This window comes from Pollicipes pollicipes, unplaced genomic scaffold (assembly GCF_011947565.3).
Source record: "Pollicipes pollicipes isolate AB1234 unplaced genomic scaffold, Ppol_2.1 Scaffold_2555;HRSCAF=2994_pilon_pilon_pilon, whole genome shotgun sequence".
Classification (NCBI taxonomy): Eukaryota; Metazoa; Arthropoda; class Thecostraca; order Pollicipedomorpha; family Pollicipedidae; genus Pollicipes; species Pollicipes pollicipes.
Window position 1 is genome coordinate 18,331,865 of NW_023596136.1, and position 18,470 is coordinate 18,350,334.

The 18,470-nt window shown below is 55.3% G+C and overlaps 1 protein-coding gene across 1 annotated transcript in view; it reads left to right on the plus strand.

Annotated features, from left to right (window-relative positions):
- Positions 1-1,125: 1,125 nt before the first annotated feature.
- Positions 1,126-18,470, plus strand: part of LOC119098691 (hemicentin-2) — a 61,085-nt gene continuing 43,740 nt past the window's right edge. The window contains exon 1 of the mRNA XM_037221683.1: positions 1,126-1,376. Coding sequence (XP_037077578.1) covers positions 1,280-1,376 — 97 coding nt within the window. The 5' untranslated portion in view covers positions 1,126-1,279. The remainder of the gene's footprint in view (positions 1,377-18,470) is intronic.

Genomic DNA, 18,470 nt, shown 5'->3' on the forward strand with positions numbered 1-18,470 from the left:
CGACGCCTCTACCTCGCAAGGGGGGGGGGGCACCGTGCCGGTCTGTGAGCCGCACTACACGACCACGCTTCGTGTTGACCCGTCACGGACGGCGTGTCTTCCATCAGCCGGTGCAGGTGCCAGCACAGGACCCCACCGCGGGGACTGCAGACAGAAGCCCTGATAGTGGCGCGCGCCGGGCCGTCCCCGCCGAACCCGTGAAGCCCGTCCGAGCGCCGCCGCGAAGCCGAGTGAAGCGCGGACGGGTCTCCTCGTGAAGCCCGCCGAGCGGGGCTGCTAACGAGGCGCTCGGCCAACTGCCACTGACCCGTTCACAGGTCATGGATACCGGCTCTGCTTACCGGCTCCGCAACTGCGAAGCCATTGTTCGTAACTTTAACTTGGTGATCTGCTGAGCTGTTTTTTTTTGTAGACTGAGAGGATACACGTCGCACTGATATCAAGGGCTTCCCCACAGGGTTGGCGGGGAACAAAGCACCCATCTTGGCTGAATTGAATATTATGACGTGGGCATCGCGTGGAGAGAAACGCCTGCAAAGCCTAGCACGTCACTCAACGTTTGCTCAGTGGGAGGGCCTCTGGCACTTCGGTTGAACACGTTGATTAGGAATGCTGTCTCGACCGCTTTCACTATCACTGGCTCTAGACTTCGGGACGCTTGTGCAAATGGAATGGGGGTTTATACAATCAGAACATCCTCAGACATACATTCTGTTCAAAGCAACAATCGAAATCTGAGGGTCATCAAGCAGCCACTGGGCCTGCCGGCACCGACCACACTTCGAAACTTGCGGCGCTCGGCTGTTCTCCCCCTTCGAACGTTTCCACCTCCTGGCACGTGCTGCCTGGCTCTAAACACGTAAAGAAAATGTGTAATCACCGCATAGCTCATATGCACACCATTGCATGGCCTCCTCGCAAGGAGCATTGCGAGCGGTAATTGCCGCCTGTCACGATCATTGATGGGATCAAGCCCCGTCGGTTCCGACTGTGGCCGCCAGGGGCGCTGGCGTCGGACTCCGGAACCGCGGCATCGGTGCCCGGACTTCAATCGGCGCCGCGTGCATCGGACGGGAGGCGGGCGATCGGCGGCGCGCGGACGGCGTGGGAGCATGTGAGGTGGCGTGCCGGTCTGCAGCGCAGGTGTGAGGTGGCGGGCGAGTGTGCGGGCGCGCCCGGGCCGCGCGATCGGTCCGCTGATCAAGCGGCAAGTGGATACGATACAGTCGGAGCGGACGGGCCGCTGGGCAGGTGGTGTCTGCCTGTCAAGCCGGTGACGATGCGGCGGAAGAGCTGCGGGGAAAGCCGTGTATGGAGGCTGACGCACGCACTCCAGATAGCTGTGATTCTGTTGTCGGGGGTAACCCCCGGCCAAGGTAAGTCAAACGGTACCGTCCTGCGCTCGTGGCCATTCCAGAATACCCAAGGGTCAATGAAAGTGTCATCCTAACTTGGTGCCGGTGGCCGTTTTTGGCCAGCTTTTTCCGGTCAACGCTCATGGGTAGGTACAATATTGATTTTCAATGATGTTTTGGGCTCAGCCCCCCTTGCCCCCACTCTCACGCCCTCCACGTTCCCGCGCCCCGCCAGAATCCTTCGACCTTCCTGGGGATCATCGCCCTCAATATCATGGCTGCTCCCAGATTTAGCACTTGTTCTGGGCGGAATATTAGACACTTTTCACGGATTTGAGACACTGAGAGGCTTGCTCTAAAAAATCGAACTCAATGAATCGATAATTTTTGCTCTCAGACCTGAGTCACACACATTGCATGTCTGAAGCGAATTGAAGCATTGATCCTTATTGTTTCGTTGAAGTTTTGTTTAAGTTGTTTGTTGGAGGCCATCGCCAATGACTGGACCACTTCAGCAGCTGAACCCATCCACGGATTGATTGCGAACATCAGTGTGATGTTGTTTAATCGTGCATTCAGTTTGATAGGGATTTAGATGTGTGCATGGAGAAGTACACATAGGGGATGCATTTGACTTTGCATGCCTCCTTGTGTGTTATGCTTGTTTGGAAAACGCTGTATCGTGAATGGTTGACCGTGACTTCGAGTTGGATTGATGACATTGCGTCTAGTTGGTTTAATGTTCGTGTGGTACGTGATGAATCTGGGTTTGTTATCAACATGACATGCAGTTTTATGAATGCAATCCGAGTCCTAACGTATGCTAACGCGTTTCTAGATATAGCAGCTGAGTTACACTTCCTTTTTTATTTGAGCTGCAAGCTTTTTACCTTATTTTCATCAGCCTTGAAAACAACGTTCTGAATTTACCGTGCCTCTGTCCAGTCCAGAGCCTTCGGATGTCTGTCATCGCTACTTAACAACCTTACGACCGATCGTGCCTCTCTAAACCTGGTTTATGAGCGCGCCAACACGCATACATTCGGGAACTAAATTGGTTTTGACGTTCCCGTGGCATGACACTATTGCTATTGTTGCTGTTGCCTTGTGTTGAGCCCGTCTTCCTACCTCACTACCTGGCCAACGTGGCTCTCGCCAATGTCGCGATTGGTCATAAGTAAGCCCATGAACAGCCTCGAGCCAACCAGAGGCCAGTCGTGATATATGCCAGTACCATGAAGGATGACGATCTCCAAGACTCTCGTAAAAATCTCGACAGGTAGCCTCCAGCCCTGTAAAAGGTTATGGGCGCTATCAACTTAATGAACAGATGTGACATCTGCTGGATTCGTGAACCTTCGCGAGCTCTGTCAATGCAGTGGCGCGTCATGGCGTCTATTATTCTATGAACAGGAAGAGCAGCCGTGAGGTATGTCAGCCCAGTGCCCGATCCTGGTGCCCGCCAGCGTCCGTGGACGTGAATATCCGGGAGCGCTGCCAGCCCAACAATCGGCGGTAGCCCTTGTCAGTCCCGCCAGTGATCATGAGACCGGCGAACGCAGCGACTAGTCGTGATACCTGCCATCCCGTTGTGGGAGTGAACAGCTTCAGGTTTTTGCCAGTCAGGAGCCCAGTTCTGATATCCACAAGTCGGGAGGCCAGTTCTGATATCCACCAGCCAGGAGCCCAGTTCTGATATCCACCAGTCGGGAGGCCAGTTCTGATATCCACCAGTCAGGAGGCCAGTTCTGATATCCACCAGTCGGGAGGCCAGTTCTGATATCCACCAGTCAGGAGGCCAGTTCTGATATCCACCAGTCAGGAGGCCAGTTCTGATATCCACCAGTCAGGAGGCCAGTTCTGATATCCACCAGTCAGGAGGCCAGTTCTGATATCCACCAGTCAGGAGGCCAGTTCTGATATCCACCAGTCAGGAGGCCAGTTCTGATATCCACCAGTTAGGAGGCCAGTTCTGATATCCACCAGTCAGGAGGCCAGTTCTGATATCCACCAGTCGCGTGACTGGCGGTGATTGCTGAAGTTTTAAGCCAGCTTTGGTATCTCTAACGAGCTTAAACCAAAATGTCACCTTTTTGTAAAAGATGAAAGGTTGCTGTACCTTTCCCTACTGAGATGGGACCTTTCGTTTTACCATGATTGCTATTCACGATGTCATCAGGTGCAAGTTTCGGCCCTCACCATGGAGCATAACGTAACGGCTGAACTGAAAGCACAGAATTGGTAATATTTCATTTGTTTGTGATTTGTTGGGGTCAAAAGCTCGTTTTAAGGGATCTAGCTTTTCAACTGTTGTAAAATTACGCCAGAAAGGTTTTGGGTTAGACAAATCCCTTTCAATATGCCCGACTATTTCGACGCCTGCTTTGCGACAAGACCTTCTGTGGCTTCCGCGAGACGGATTTTACCAGTTGTAGTCCACGTATGGCTTCTGTTGGTCAGGTTGGTCGAGATGTGCGGCACCTAACCTTTCGAGCGGGACTGGTTGTCGTTTCGGAACCATCTTCGCTCAAAAACTGGCCGTCGAGGCCAGTTTACCTTTCAATCACTTCCATTCATATTTACGAGTTCCCATTTTCCTTTGCTGATGGCAATCTCCATCCACTTGGGCGGGACTGAGTGAAATGCGTCCACCACGTCAATAGTGCTGCGCTTGGCGGCGGTGAGGGGAGACTGTGACCTCAGGACCTCGGCGGTAAGGGAGCTTGTGACCTCAGGACCTCGACGGTGAAGGGAATTTGTAACCTCAGGACCTCGGCGGTAAGGGAGCTTGTAACCTCAGGACCTCGGCGGCGGCGGGAGCATGTGACCTCAGGACCTCGGCGGTAAGGGAGCTTGTGACCTCAGGACCTCGACGGTAAAGGGAGCATGTGACCTCAGGACCTCGACGGTGAAATGAGCTTGTAATATCAGGACCTCGGAGGTAAAGGGAGCTTGTGACTTCAGGACCTCGACGGTAAGGGAGCTTGTGACCTCAGGACCTCGACGGCGAAGGGAGCTTGTGACCTCAGGACCTCGACGGCGAAGGGAGCTTGTGGCCTCAGGACCTCGGCGGCGAGGGGAGCATGTGACCTCAGGACCTCGGCAGTAAGGGAGCTTGTGACCTCAGGACCTCGACGGTGAAGGGAGCTTGTGACCTCAGGACCTCGACGGTGAGGGGAGTTTGTGACCTCAGGACCCCGACAACGCCTCCGGAACATTTCAGTGTTCAAATACAAACAACTTAGTCTTGAAAAAGTACGCCATCAGCTGAGTCATAACGTTTTGTTAGTTAAGTTCGTTCGTTTGAACTTCTCGATGCTTTATGCGATGCGTGGGTTTGTACTGAAAGAAATATGCTTTCAGCTGACTATTTCTAAGTTGATAGTTCTTGTAATTTCGTTTGTTTCTCCAGAGGCTTTATAGAACATCGGAAACAGAGCGCATTTTGACTCCGTGACCTTGACCGCATGTGGGGCCCGGTCTCTGGCTATGACGTCGGCTCGGTCGGCCGTGACCGATGCGAGCACGCCTTGCTCTGTGAGGCGCACAGGCTCCACCCCTCAGTGGCAGTCAGTTAGGAGAACGGATGGATCGTCTGATCGCTGCCGTCAGCACGCCCCCGTTATCGGCGCTCGGACGATGACGTACGCGGCGAGCGGGCCCTCTGTGGGCGCTGACTGCAGTCTGCAAGCCGCCCAGTTGGTGATAGCACCTGTCCGTTGAGGCCATAACCAATCGGCAAGCCCTTCGTGATGTGTTGCCGTCAAGTGGGATCGAATCGCAAGGCATGGAATAAACCTCGCATTGACACTTGTCTCAGCTATCAGGCCACCACAAACGGACCTAGCCATTTGGTAGGCATATCTTACCGCTGTGGTGGAGTATTTCGCCACTATTGCTGCACACGTCCATTCCACCCCTTTGAGGGCGCTTGCTGCCTCCCGTTCGGCTGCTAACAATGGCGCAACCATAATCAAGTGTAAACGAAATGAAGTACTGTTCATCATATTGATATGAAGTCATCCGGTCGGCCCCTCTCGACTCTCGATAATGTTTTTACAGATGCGCCGCATAAAGATGACGACCCTAAATATGTCCGTTTGTTTGTTGGTTGTTTTGCGGCGCCTTGAACAGCTGGTGCATAACCAACATACAAACATTGCGCAAGGAAGTACGGTACCACGCAGCCAATAAGACTGTCAACAATGCCATAAAAATACATACGGCTGTGCAGAAAACGTTCGCATTAGCAGCCGCATATAAAGCAGATGAGTACGTCAGTGTTATCAAGGGGTGGGGGGGGGAAGAGGAAGGGGGCACGGCACATGTGACGTCTTACGGCCGCAGATAATTCAGTCCCCGAGAGTCTCAGAGCCAGGCAAGGCGGTGCGTCTGCCGGCGCCGGCTCGGCAGCGAGGTGCCGCCCCATCTCAGACAAGGCGGCTCGTCTGCCGGCGCCGGCTCGGCAGCGAGGTGCCGCCCCATCTCAGACAAGGCGGCGCGTCTGCCGGCGCCGGCTCGGCAGTGAGGTGCCGCCCCATCTCAGACAAGGCGGCGTGTCTGCCGGCGCCGGCTGGCAGCGAGGTGCCGCCCCATCTCCTCGTAGTACTTAACCAGCTGGTGCTTAATACATGTGTGCGCACTGGCGAAGCATCGGTAGGGTATCGGCTTCGGACAGCTATTCACAGCTGCATCGGTAGGGGATCGGCTGTGGACAGTTATTCACAGCTGCATCGGTAGGGGATCGGCTGTGGACAGTTATCCACAACTGCATCGGTAGGGGGTCGGCTGTATGCCGTTCTCCACAACTGCATCGGTATGGATCGGCTGCGTGCCGTTCTCCACAACTGCATCGGTCGGGATCGACCGTGAGCTGATCTCCACAGCTGCATCGGTATGGGTTGTGCCTGCTTCAATATGGAATAGGTGTGAGTATACTGTGCCGCAGACGTGGTGCTCGAGATATGATAAAATGGTGTCACCACAACGCGGATGCGGGCGAGCCACCAAAGAAAACCGCGCGTTAGAGATATAAAGCTGATAATTAAAAAATCAGTAGATGACAATGGTCTTTAAACATGCAAACATTGAGAAGGTTGTGCACGATCCAGGAGGATTTAAAACGAACACCTTCATGTTATCGCGAGAGTTCGGTTCAAGGAACAGGACAGCGGAACCTTTGGCAATGCCCTCACAGTGCGGAAGGCATTGGAGGTGAGCACCCACATCCTGCCGCGGCCTGTAGATAGGTACAACCAGAGCCTTGTCCGTGCATCAGCCAGCAGCGAGTTCAGAATCCGGTTCCTGAAGGTCTAGGTCTTAGAGATCCTAAGACCTAAGAAGAAGACTCCCGGACCTGAAGATCACCGCAACCAATCAGCGCGTGCCCACTGCGCTCCCTCTGGCCAATCAGCCCGTGCTCACTGCGCTCACTGTAACCAATCAGGCCGTGCTCACTGCGCTCACCGCGCGGCTTCGTCGCAGCCACTCCAGTGGTGAGCGGCCAGCAGCGACAGCGCACAAAAACAGCGCAGGTAGCGGAAGTTTCGCCTCCATTAAACCGCCTGCGTCAACAGCGGTTTCGGCCGCATTGAACCGCATTGAGCCGCCGCCTGCGTCAACAGCCGGGTTTGAGTCGGGGGACCGAGGCGGGCGCCAATCGCAGCCGGAGAAGCACACCGTCGGGCGGCCCGGATGGGGAGGGGCTGGCGGGGCCGAGGGCCGAGGGCGTGATAAATCAGAAGGGATCAGGGTGGAGTAGGAGCGATTAGGGCGGCGTTGGAGACAGCGTAAAAGTGATAAATTTGCATGCATTTGCAACCGTGTTGGAATCGCCCTTGCGCGGCCAGCTACCACCATTAGCACTGCCAGTCCGGGCGGGCGGCCCGACTTCCGCAGCGGGCAGGCGCCCCCGCCCCCCGGCGGTGGGGCGGGGATCGGAGCGGGTCGCGTGCCCCCTCCGAGTGACATCTGACGACACGGACATGACGGCCGCCGACGCCCCCGTCAGGTCGCGCTTCACGCCCGGCCACCACCAGGCTAGCGGGCGACGTGCTGCCGGGAGCGCCGCCACCGCTCGAAATGCGCCGGTCCGAGCGCTGCGGCGCCGCGGCGCCCGAACGGCTCTGCTCCCCGACTTCGGCGAACTTCCGCCCTAGCTTACCCCGGTGGCGTTATATGAGACGACATCGCCTGAAATATCTGCCCCTTCTTTGTGCGGCGGTGGTAGTCCCGGCGGCGCGGTCCAACTCTGGCTCGGCGGCTGCAGCTGAGGCCCCGCCGTGGCGTGGACAGCTGCGGCCGCCGGTCGGCCGGCCGGAGGGCGGTCGCGGCCGCCGGTCGGCCGGCCAGTGGGCAGCTGACGCCCGCGCCGGCGGCGCCGCTCATCACGGCTTTGTTCCGGCGGCGAGCTATGAGATGTTAACTGCGCTCGCCGGCCGGCGGCGGCGCAGCGCGGCGCGCGCCTGCACGCGGTGCGGGGCCGGCCCGCCCAGGTGCCCCTGCAGGTCGTCTGGCATGCCGGCCAGCTGTCGTCGCCAGCCGGTCCGACCGGCGCTGGCTTGCGACGAGCCGCGTGGCAGGCGGACGCTGCACACTTGGCCTGGGGCGTCCCCCCAAATACTGGTCCACGCTTCACGCTGCACCGCTGTCTGCCAGGCCGGCGCGGGGGGGGGGGGGGAGGGGCGCTCGCACACCGACCTGGTAGCGAACATCTCGCTGGCAACTACCGCGCCAGCAATCTGCTGCGTAAAGTTACGCATGAACGGAATTTTTAACCGTGCACTGTAGGCAAACGATGGATCCAAGTGCTACTTCTTTTTACTAAATCGTACTGTTTCAGACTATTTTTACAACAATGCATTAAGAACATCGCTCAAGATAAAACGAGCTGCTCCCCTCCCATATGCTTGCAAGGCACGATTTGAATCATGCTGTAAGCAGAAGGGGCTGTTTTTGAAATTGGGGGATACATTCTTAGCTGGTTTCTTTCCACGTTATAGGGCTTATTTATTTCTTACAAAGCTGTGGCGGCAGTCCCACGCTGTGTTCCCATTCCGCCTTTCTGATTGAAAACTATGGTTTTTACGGAACAAAACTGACGTTATACCAACATTGCCCATTCTCCTTGGCTTTCCTATGTTCTTGTCGTTTCCCCATTCAAAGTCTGTGCTCCAAGGACTTGCTTCATAGCCGTTTTAAGGATATGAATAAGTTTTCGTCATATCTTACGGCCGCTCTTTAAGTCTTCCAACGGCGAATCGTATTTTTTGCGGCACCTGTAACAAACTGCACGCTGTTTCCCGAGACAACATCTTCGTCCAGCGTGCCCCGTTATGCACTGCACACGAGTGCCTATTATCAATGGGTGAGTTCAACACGCCACGCGCGAAAGCCTCTAGCACGTAAAGATCCCAAGCAATAATGTGAATTAGCCAATGTTAGGCTGACGCGACGCTCCGTTTAAGTCCATTGATCATCGCACCAGCTATTTTACGCGGGTTGAACGCGAAATCCAGGCGGGGGCTGGCGCGCGGATTTATGTTAATTTTATGTAGGGCGAGCTGAATCAGACGGGTGATTCACACTTGGTGAGCCCGGCTCTGGGTCCGTGTGGATGAAGCAGCCTGGCGGGCGGTCTGAACTGGAGACGGGGTTGGTCCGTGTGGTGAACTGGCGGGCGGTCTGAACTGAAGACGGGGCTGGTCCGAGCGGAGGACACTCGCGCTGACGCCGGCACCGACAGCTGACCAGCAGCTCGCCGCCTGGCGGGCGGTCTGAACTGGAGACGGGGCTGGTCTGAGCGGAGGACTGGCGGGCGGTCTGAACTGAAGACGGGGCTGGTCCGAGCGGAGGACACTCGCGCTGACGCCGGCACCGACAGCTGACCAGCAGCTCGCCGCCTGGCCGGAGCAGTCGGCCCATCTAGAGCCCTCTTCTCGTTACACTCGCGGCGGCCGAGGCCTGGCGACTGTCCCGAGGTCGTCCGATGCCTGGCGACTGTCCCGAGGTCGCCCGAGGTCTGGCGACTGAACCGAGGTCGTCCGATGCGGTACCTCTAAATCACGGCTATGTTGACTTAGTAGACAGCTTGAGGTCGGCGCGGAACAGCGCCCAACAGGCTCCCTCCGCTGTCCCCGCAGCTGCGTCTGGTGACAGCACCCAACAGGCTCCCTCGGCTGCTCCCGCAGCTGCGCCTAGTGCAGCTGACGGAGCGTGGGCCCAGCAGCGACCTCATAACATCCGTCCGGCTCCGCCTGGGCTCCGCTTTCGTCCTCACTTTGCTGGTCAATTCGTATATCTATGTAACTGTGCATACGTACGCCCTGTGCATGGAAGTGCATGCAAGCGAGGGGGGCCAGGGGGCGGCCTCCCGCAGTGAGCCGGCGTGCTGGTGGAGTGCGCGCTGCGAACGGGTCGCCGCTCGTGTGATCCGGGCCGGGCGCGGCTCCCAGGAGACGTGAACGTCGAGCCGGCTCCGCGTGGCCGCCCGCCGTTGCTGCACACTGTGTGTAGTGTAGGGACGTCCGCGGCCTGCAGAGCCAAGCCCGGTCCGGATCGGGCGCATAATCGGCGTGAGAAACGCACGCCTCCCGCTGCCGGCGCGCTGAAAGTCCGTCCCGGAATCGCCCTCGGTACGCCTGGTTTTGGAGCACAGCTCACGCAGCGTCGGGCAGCCACAGGTGGTGTCCTGGGCACGGGCCATTTCATTGGGCATCTTTTGTAAGAGGTCATCCGTAGGGCTGTCAGGCTGCCAGGTGGCGCCCTCGTCGCCGCATTGATCCCCATCGCTGTCGTCATCAGTTCGGGCCAATGTGGACCGTCGTCGTCTTGTCAGCCAGCCCGAAGTGGAAAGAGTCCGATCTCATCCCGCTGAAGTCCAGGTCCGGATGGCTGCAGACGTGCAGCCAGGCTGCGGTCTTTGGACGCTCGAGCAGAACATGAGACACCTGCCGCCCCAAGGCCGCTGCCTGATGCCACTGAGCGTAATCTCTGCTGGTCTGTGACTGCGTCGCCCCGTGTCGCTCAGTCGACGCCAGGCTGCCGGTGGCTCTGAGGGCTGACGGCCGCGGGCTGCCGATGACTCTGAGGGCTGACGGCCGCGGGCTGCCGATGACTCTGAGGGCTGACGGCCGCGGGCTGCCGATGACTCTGAGGGCTGACGACCGCGGGCTGCCGATGACTCTGAGGGCTGACGGCCGCGGGCTGCCGATGACTCTGAGGGCTGACGGCCGCGGGCTGCCGATGACTCTGAGGGCTGACGACCGCGGGCTGCCGATGACTCCGAGGACTGACGGCCGCGGGCTACTGATGATTCTGAGGACTGACGGCCGCAGGCTTCCGGTGGCAGGACTGACGGCCGCGCAGTGATGACGTGGGATCGGTCGGTTGACTTCTCATCGGCGCCTCAGTGCGTCATCCTCAGCCCGGATTTTTCGGCGGCATTGTGCAGAATTCTGGACTGCACATTACATTGTTCCGTCATATTTTGCTGCTGGCTGGCAGTGATTCAGACGGTGTGGTTTTCGTTGTCACGGTGAGACTTACCGACAGCTTGTTATACCGGATCTGGACGGTCAGGCTCATTGTCTTCACCTGCAGCTGTTAAGAGTGAGAGGCGTGAAATGTGAAAAATGAAAAGGACCGGCCTGTGTGCATCTTGAATTTGTGGTCTACCCGTGCCGGAAGTTTTTCGGGCTCCGACTGCTGATTCCACCTTCTCGCAATGATTTGCCATCATGCGTTGCTATAGCGTTGCTGATACTGCCTCGCTGTAGACTACCATTAGCTCGGACGAGCTGTGGACATTTTATCCCAATGGCGGCCTTACATGGAAAAAATGGAAAAATGGAAACATGCTTATTCGAGATACATCGGTGCCAACAGTGTGAGATGTATATTTTTCCGCGACATTTCGCCTTTAGATTTGGTTTGGCGAGAACTGCCGTCAGGTGTTTTGGCTGGAAACATGTGAGGGATCCGGCCCTGGCCATTCAGTCATCTCAATCTCCAAGCATTAGGTTTGAATACAAAGGAAGGAACATCATTCTCAAATGTTTGATTTGCCATACCTAATAACGAGTTGATGCATGCACTTATTGGGCACCAAGTATACATCGTACGTGGACATATCGACACATTGCATCCCAGTTGTGTCTGTCTTGCAGCTCGGCATTTCGACACAGTCTGATCGCGTCATTGCATTTATTCGCGTTTTTGCCATTCGCCTTAGCAGGCGGTAAGAAACACCGGGCGGCCTTTCGCGTTTGTCATTTGTCTCTCTGGGATCGTCTGCCATTTCGTCTGCCTTCGTCCTTATCACGCACCGTGTCTGGTCGCCATATATATATATATATATATATATATATATATATATATATATATATATATATATATATATATATATATATATATGTATGTGTGTGTGTATGTGTGTGTATGTGTGTGTATGTGTGTGTATGTGTGTGTGTGTGTGTGTGTGTGTGTGTGTGTGTGTGTGTGTGTGTGTGTGTGTGTGCGTGTGTGTGCGTGTGTGTGTGTGTGTGTGTGTGTGTGTGTGTGTGTGTGTGTGTGTGTGTGTGTGTGTGTGTGTGTGTGTGTGTGTGTGTGTGTGTGTGTGTGTGTGTGTGTGTGTGTGTGTGTGTGTGTGTGTGTGTGTGTGTTGTGTGTGTGTGTGTGTGTGTGTGTGTGTGTGGTGTGTGTGTGTGTGTGTGTGTGTGTGTGTGCTGGACGGCGACGTGATACAAACGTCGAGGGCACGCCTGTGGACGCGCCGCCCAAATGCGTCGCGCTTACCGGTGCCACAGACTGCAGGCTGCATCTCCCGCTGTTGAAAAACCTACCTACCATGGTCGCACATTCCAGCGCTTGCAGGTGGACAGAAAGCCAATAGCTTGTCGACGGAAGAGTGTGAACGCCTGGAAAGCGGTCAGACTGGAGCGATGTGGCCGGATCTCCACCGCACTCCGCCTCGCTTCAGCCAGCAGTCAGACTGGAGCGATGTGGCCGGATCTCCACCGCACTCCGCCTCGCTTCAGCCAGCAGTCAGACTGGAGCGATGTGGCCGGATCTCCACCGCACTCCGCCTCGCTTCAGCCAGCAGTCAGACTGGAGCGATGTGGCCGGATCTCCACCGCACTCCGCCTCGCTTCAGCCAAAGTTCGACAGGGCGCGCGCCGCTGACGGCAAAGCAATGAGCGGATACTGTGGGATGAGATCGGTCAGGTCCGAAGCGTGTTAGCGTTGAGATCATGGTGTTACGGGTCTTCCGCGGGCCTGCCAGCCCAACGGAGAAGAGCATGAGCTGCATCTGGGCGGATGCAAGAAGAATTATTTAAACTGATGAGTTCAGAACGATGGGCCATTTTATTATTAATAATTTTAAGCTATACAAACATCTACCCACATGGTTCTAATACTGTCCAATGCACGGAGAGTGTGAATACGACAAGAAAAGCTGATTTTGGGGCACAAGGGTAGATGTCAAGAAATGTCGTTTGTCCTTTGCTTGAACAAGCCTAGCAGCGGTTACGAACCTTTTCGTCAGGCGAAGCCAATTAACCACAAAGAAAGGAGGGTATGCAGACTTTTTGCTTTTTCAGCTTTTTGGCCCATGTTGTATAGTCGCGTGGCTCATTTACAATTGAGATTTCGCATCATTAGGGGAACCTGCAATGAGCTCGCTGTCACTACCTGCGTAGAGGCTTTAAACAATAAGATGAAGTGAGCATGAACTGTCACAGCGAACTACCGAAAGAGCCTCCCAAAGTGTTCATGGCCGCTGAAAACGTAACGTCGACAGAGCAATGCCGAACATTTGGTCCGGGATATGTTCACGATGACTGAGGGTCTGTTTACTGTTAATGTTCTGGCGACATCTCTGGATACTGCTGATGTTCTGGCGACTTCTCTTGAGTGAGAATAACGCAGATTTCATGGTCTGGGGTATGTTCACGATGACTGAGGGTCTGTTTGCTGCTGATGTTCTGGCGACTTCTCTGGAACGAGAATAACGCAGATTCTATGGTCTGGATCCAAGCACGCGTAAGTCCGGTGACACGCAAGCTTACGTGGGACTCAAATCTGGCTCTCGTATCGTGAGAGATATCGCATGTTGTGCGGCTGGCCTACGCCCATCTCTGGCAATTTGGAAACCGCTGATGACTTATGCGTTAGCTTCCGAAGTACACAAACCATGCGTATCCTGATTCATGCGGTCTTGAGGTAACTCAGTTTTTTCCGTAGAAAAACGTAATCTGTCGTTCCCAGCCGTTTTATGTGCATGGATTGATGATTTATTTTGTTCTGTTCAATGACAAGAGTTCGAGAGTGCGCCTTATTGATGAACTTTATTTTTCACAAGTGTATTAACTTTTCTGGTGTATCTGTGGTAGATATTGCTGCATATTGATGCCGCATGTCGCTACAGAGCAGTACTTCCTCGATTCGTCTGAGAAACCCACAGCAGACTAACGATTCACCACGGTACATAGCGCAAGAACGCCGGAGGTAGCTTGAACCATGCTCCCAGTCCGTCTTTTGAACATTGCACGACAACATTCTTTTGAAGCAAATCTAGGAACCGAGCCAACTTTCCAGCCCGTGAATAAACAGTACTTTTTGAATGCTTCACATAATCGATTATCACGTTGCATCAGTGAGCGACTTCTTCATCGCGACGGCTGCATAGAACATTAACACGGTGAAGCACATTCGGCAACTGAACATCAAAGGGAGTTGTGTGAGTTCCGTTGGCTCGATTTCAGTTTTCCTGTGCAATACGCCGGCGTAGACGAAACACGTAACATTTTCCTGCCTGTTAAACTTGATCCAATCGGCACCTAAGCTTGCCATCTACTATCAGCAGGAGCACAGCGCCGCCTGGCTGAGCGGTGAGCATATTATTTACGCCGATCATCCGCACGCCGTTCCGCATGCTGCAACATTTTAATTCGCTTGAGTGCATAAGCTTGCTGTTGTGGATAAAATCGTAGAATATCCGTTATACATCTCTGATGTATGTTGGTGATGTCTGCTAGCTTGCTATGAATAGGTGTACCGGTTTTGGCGCCAATCTGAATGTGACAACTAAGGTGAATGTCACAAGCTTTTTCACAGATGGATAACGTGGCAGCTGGCAAGGCGGTGGCCACATCAACTTTCGCCGAAATAGCATGATTTTATTTGTTCCCGGTTGTAAGATGCCCGTGTCAGCATCTTTGAACCTAAATATTGGCCAGCTGCCTACATCCAGGCCTTCGAGTTTAAGCTCTTCAGTGTACACGTGGCACTGTAAAAAAGCGTTTCTTGATGATAATAATCCATTTGGTAGGCAAAGCGTTATCTAGCGAATGATCTAATGCACAGATACTGCTGCAAACTCTAAAAATTGCTTGCACGTGCAGCACAATTTTCATCATCTAATGACCAGCTAGACAACCGCATGTTGACGCTCACATATCTGCCCATCTTCCCATCGGAGGGTAAAATGCTCCTCGCTAGCTATTCATGACATTTGGTGACTGACTCATGCTGGACAAAGTTCAATGTCTGAACACCTGCGTCCCACGGTGGCAGGAGTGTAAAACTGAACTTGCCCTTGGCAATCCTTGAAACTCGTCTGGATGTTGAAGCTGTGCAGCCAGCCTCGAGCCACATTCCTCCGAGACATGGCCGCGGTAAACAGACCATGAGTGCCACGAGCGCGTGCTTTCTACACTAGTCGGCACGCAGTAGCACTGGCAAACAGCTCGCTGCCCCCGTTGTCTGCTTCTGTCGGAGGCGCGCTCCCTCTGGCTGTCCTCAGAGGAAACCAGTGCAAGGTGTTCACATTCTGTGGGACGTCATGCCATCCTCTGCATGGTGGTGGACAGGAGTACCCAGTTAAGAACCGCAACCTGCCGTGCCCGAGTTGCCGCGGCTGACCTGAGGCACCCGACCCGCCCGGTGCCCGGCCAGCTGGGGTAACCCCGAGTGCCGCGGCTGACCTGAGACAACCCGACACGCCCGGTGGCGCAGCCAGCTGGGGTACCCGAGTTTGCCGCGGCTGACCTGAGACAAACCCGACACCCCGGTGGGGCCGGCAGCGGGGGTACCCGAATGTTGCCCGCGGCTGACCCTGAGACACACCGACCCGCCCGGTGGCGCCGGCCAGCTGGGGTACCCGAGTTGCCGCGGCTGACCTGAGACACCCGACCCGCCCGGTGGGCCAGGGGGACACCCGACCGCCCGGGGCCGGCCAGCTGGGGTACCCGAGTTGCCGCGGCTGACCTGAGACACCCGACCCGCCCGGTGGCGCCGGCCAGCTGGGCGTCCGGCTGCCCTCAGCGGCGCGGCTGGCTGCCCCGCACCGGGCATGCCAGGGCGGCCGGTCGGCCGGCTGCTGGCCGAGACAATGTCCAGATTCCGGGCGGCCCCCAATCACTGCTCAGAAGCAAACAAGAGATAACGGCGGGAGCTATTTGTTTGTTTGACATTGTTTCTCACGGTGGCCGAGCCAGCACGGACAGCGGAGTACGTCACTTCTGCACCGTTGGATCAATTAAGGCGGCCATTAAGCCAGGTGACGCCCGCTTCGGACCACGTGACCGACGGATGCCCGCTCCGGACCACGTGACCGACCGAAGCCCGCTCCGGCTCTGCTTTGTGCTGCAATCACGTAGCTATGGCCTGCTGTGGCGCTTGGGTGCCAACCAAAGTTTATTTTCTTCTGAATTTTGAAGACCTGCTCGTTCCAGGGAGCGATGTCCTAACAAAAAAGTAGGTAGGGTCACGGGTGTGCTTGTCGATTCTATCCGCGGGTTAGTACTGATGTCCGGGGGCGCAGCCGGAGTGTCTTGGTAAGGACGGGGTGGGGGGGGGGGGGGGGGGGGGGGGGGGGGGGCGGGGGGGGGGGGGCGGGGGGGGGGACACAGGGCTAACAAAAGACCCGTGATTATGCAACTCACCCTGACAAAATCGCCGAAAATTTCTCACTTCAATTCGAGGGCACGATTGCCTCCACCATATTTTGTTTTAACCTGCTTTAACTGAAACAAAAGCCAAAACCATCGGAAAGTGCAATTCTGATCGTACTTTGAAGTCAACAACTCAAGGAGCCCGGCACGAAATGAGTGCTTGACATAAACTACCGGCGCTGCTGATTTTTAGTAGTTCAGTGAACCCTTTAAAAACCGATGCCATTCAGGGAATTTTGCGTTTTTTTCTGGGCTCTACAGGAATGTTGAGGACCCCGCGAGTGCACATTTTACCTAGATCGAAATGGGGCTAAAATGTGGGATTGAAAACGCCAACTCATGTTCGCTAAAGGATGTTCAGCCTGCATTCAGAATTGAGTAGAGAAAAACAAATGATACAAAATTGTCAGGAACATGTCCGTTCGCAAGTCTTAGATGCAGACCCGACACCCGGCACTGCAGCCGCCGTAGGCTGCGTAGGCCGTATGTTGTTCGTCCCCCGGGTAACACTAAGCGGGGGCCAACGGGCGAATGAAAACGATGGCGTATTTAAGAAATACGTCAAACGCTTCGGGACATAGATTTAAGTGTTGAGAAGGTGGTGCCGTCGCACATTTCGCCTGTGCGATTTGTGTATAGGTAATACGAAAGGATTGGCATTTACAAAACCGCCAGGTGGCGTTTGAAGTTGGTAGTGGAGCTGGAAAAGTAAAGGTAAGACCTTGATTTTCCATGTTTCCGTAAATGTTTATCTTTTGAGATGATTTCCTCAAAATTACACAAGTGAGATATTTGCCCCGGTCTTATTTCTGAGCGATATTAATTAATTTTGAACGGAGGATTATTTTACGCTGTTCGTTCCCGCGTGCCAAGCGCACACCGCCTGTTGTTAGCGCCAGGCGCACACCGCCTATTGTTAGCGGCAGGCGCACACCGCCTGTTGTTAGCGCCAGGCGCACACCGCCTGTTGTTAGCGGCAGGCGCACACCGCCTGTTGTTAGCGGCAGCGGCAAACGCCGCTCGGGTTCGACAGGAACCGTATCCCCGCCCATTAGTATTCTTAGGGTTGTGTCCCGGTGCTGATCAGTGTTCGTAAGATTGCGAGCGCGCGTGCTTTAGGTAATTTGTTTTGCTAGTCGATTCTGCAACAGGACGATGTCCGCAGACCAATGCGTGTTGGCCTCTTTCATTTTCTGCTTCATTTTGATTCACTCTGAGTGAATGGTGAACACTCTTGGACACTAAGAAAACCCCTGGCCTTTTCCGAGGAAGGGGCCCTGTGGGTAGACGATTAAGGGCACACTGTCTCCCCCGACCAGGATCTGAAGGGGCATTCCATCCCAGCGTTATCCGCCGAGTCCAGTTACCATCCTGTTGACGCGGACCGAGGTCCTGGTCGATCCGGAAACCCTTAGAGGGGTACGTCATACACTGGCCCCTTCCTTGATGCGGAAGGCCCTCCGACTCGGTAAGAAGGCCCCGGATCGACGCGGGAGCCTTTATTGACGCAAAAAGATCCCTTATTTGCACAGGGGTCCAATAATTGACAAAGAGACCTCAGTTCAGTTTATTGGATCCCCGGCCAAACTGGGGTGCCTTCCCTTGGATACTTGCCCCTGACTGGCACAGAGCCCTCCATTGTCCCACTGACTGGCACAGAGCTCTCCATTGTCCCACTGACTGGCACAGAGCTCTCCATTGACCCACTGACTGGCACAGAGCCCTCCATTGTCCCACTGACTGGCACAGAGCTCTCCATTGTCCCACTGACTGGCACAGAGCCCTCCATTGTCCCACTGACTGGCACAGAGCCCTCCATTGTCCCACTGACTGGCACAGAGCTCTCCATTGTCCCACTGACTGGCACAGAGCCCTCCATTGTCCCACTGACTGGCACAGAGCCCTCCATTGTCCCACTGACTGGCACAGAGCTCTCCATTGTCCCACTGACTGGCACAGAGCCCTCCATTGTCCCACTGACTGGCACAGAGCTCTCCATTGTCCCACTGACTGGCACAGAGCTCTCCATTGTCCCACTGACTGGCACAGAGCCCTCCATTGTCCCATTGTGGACTCTCGTCGTAAGATCTCGTATCTCCTTTCATTGTTGGAGGACCCAACCAGCGCGAGAGGCTCTCTGGCATTCGAGGTCATGTCTATG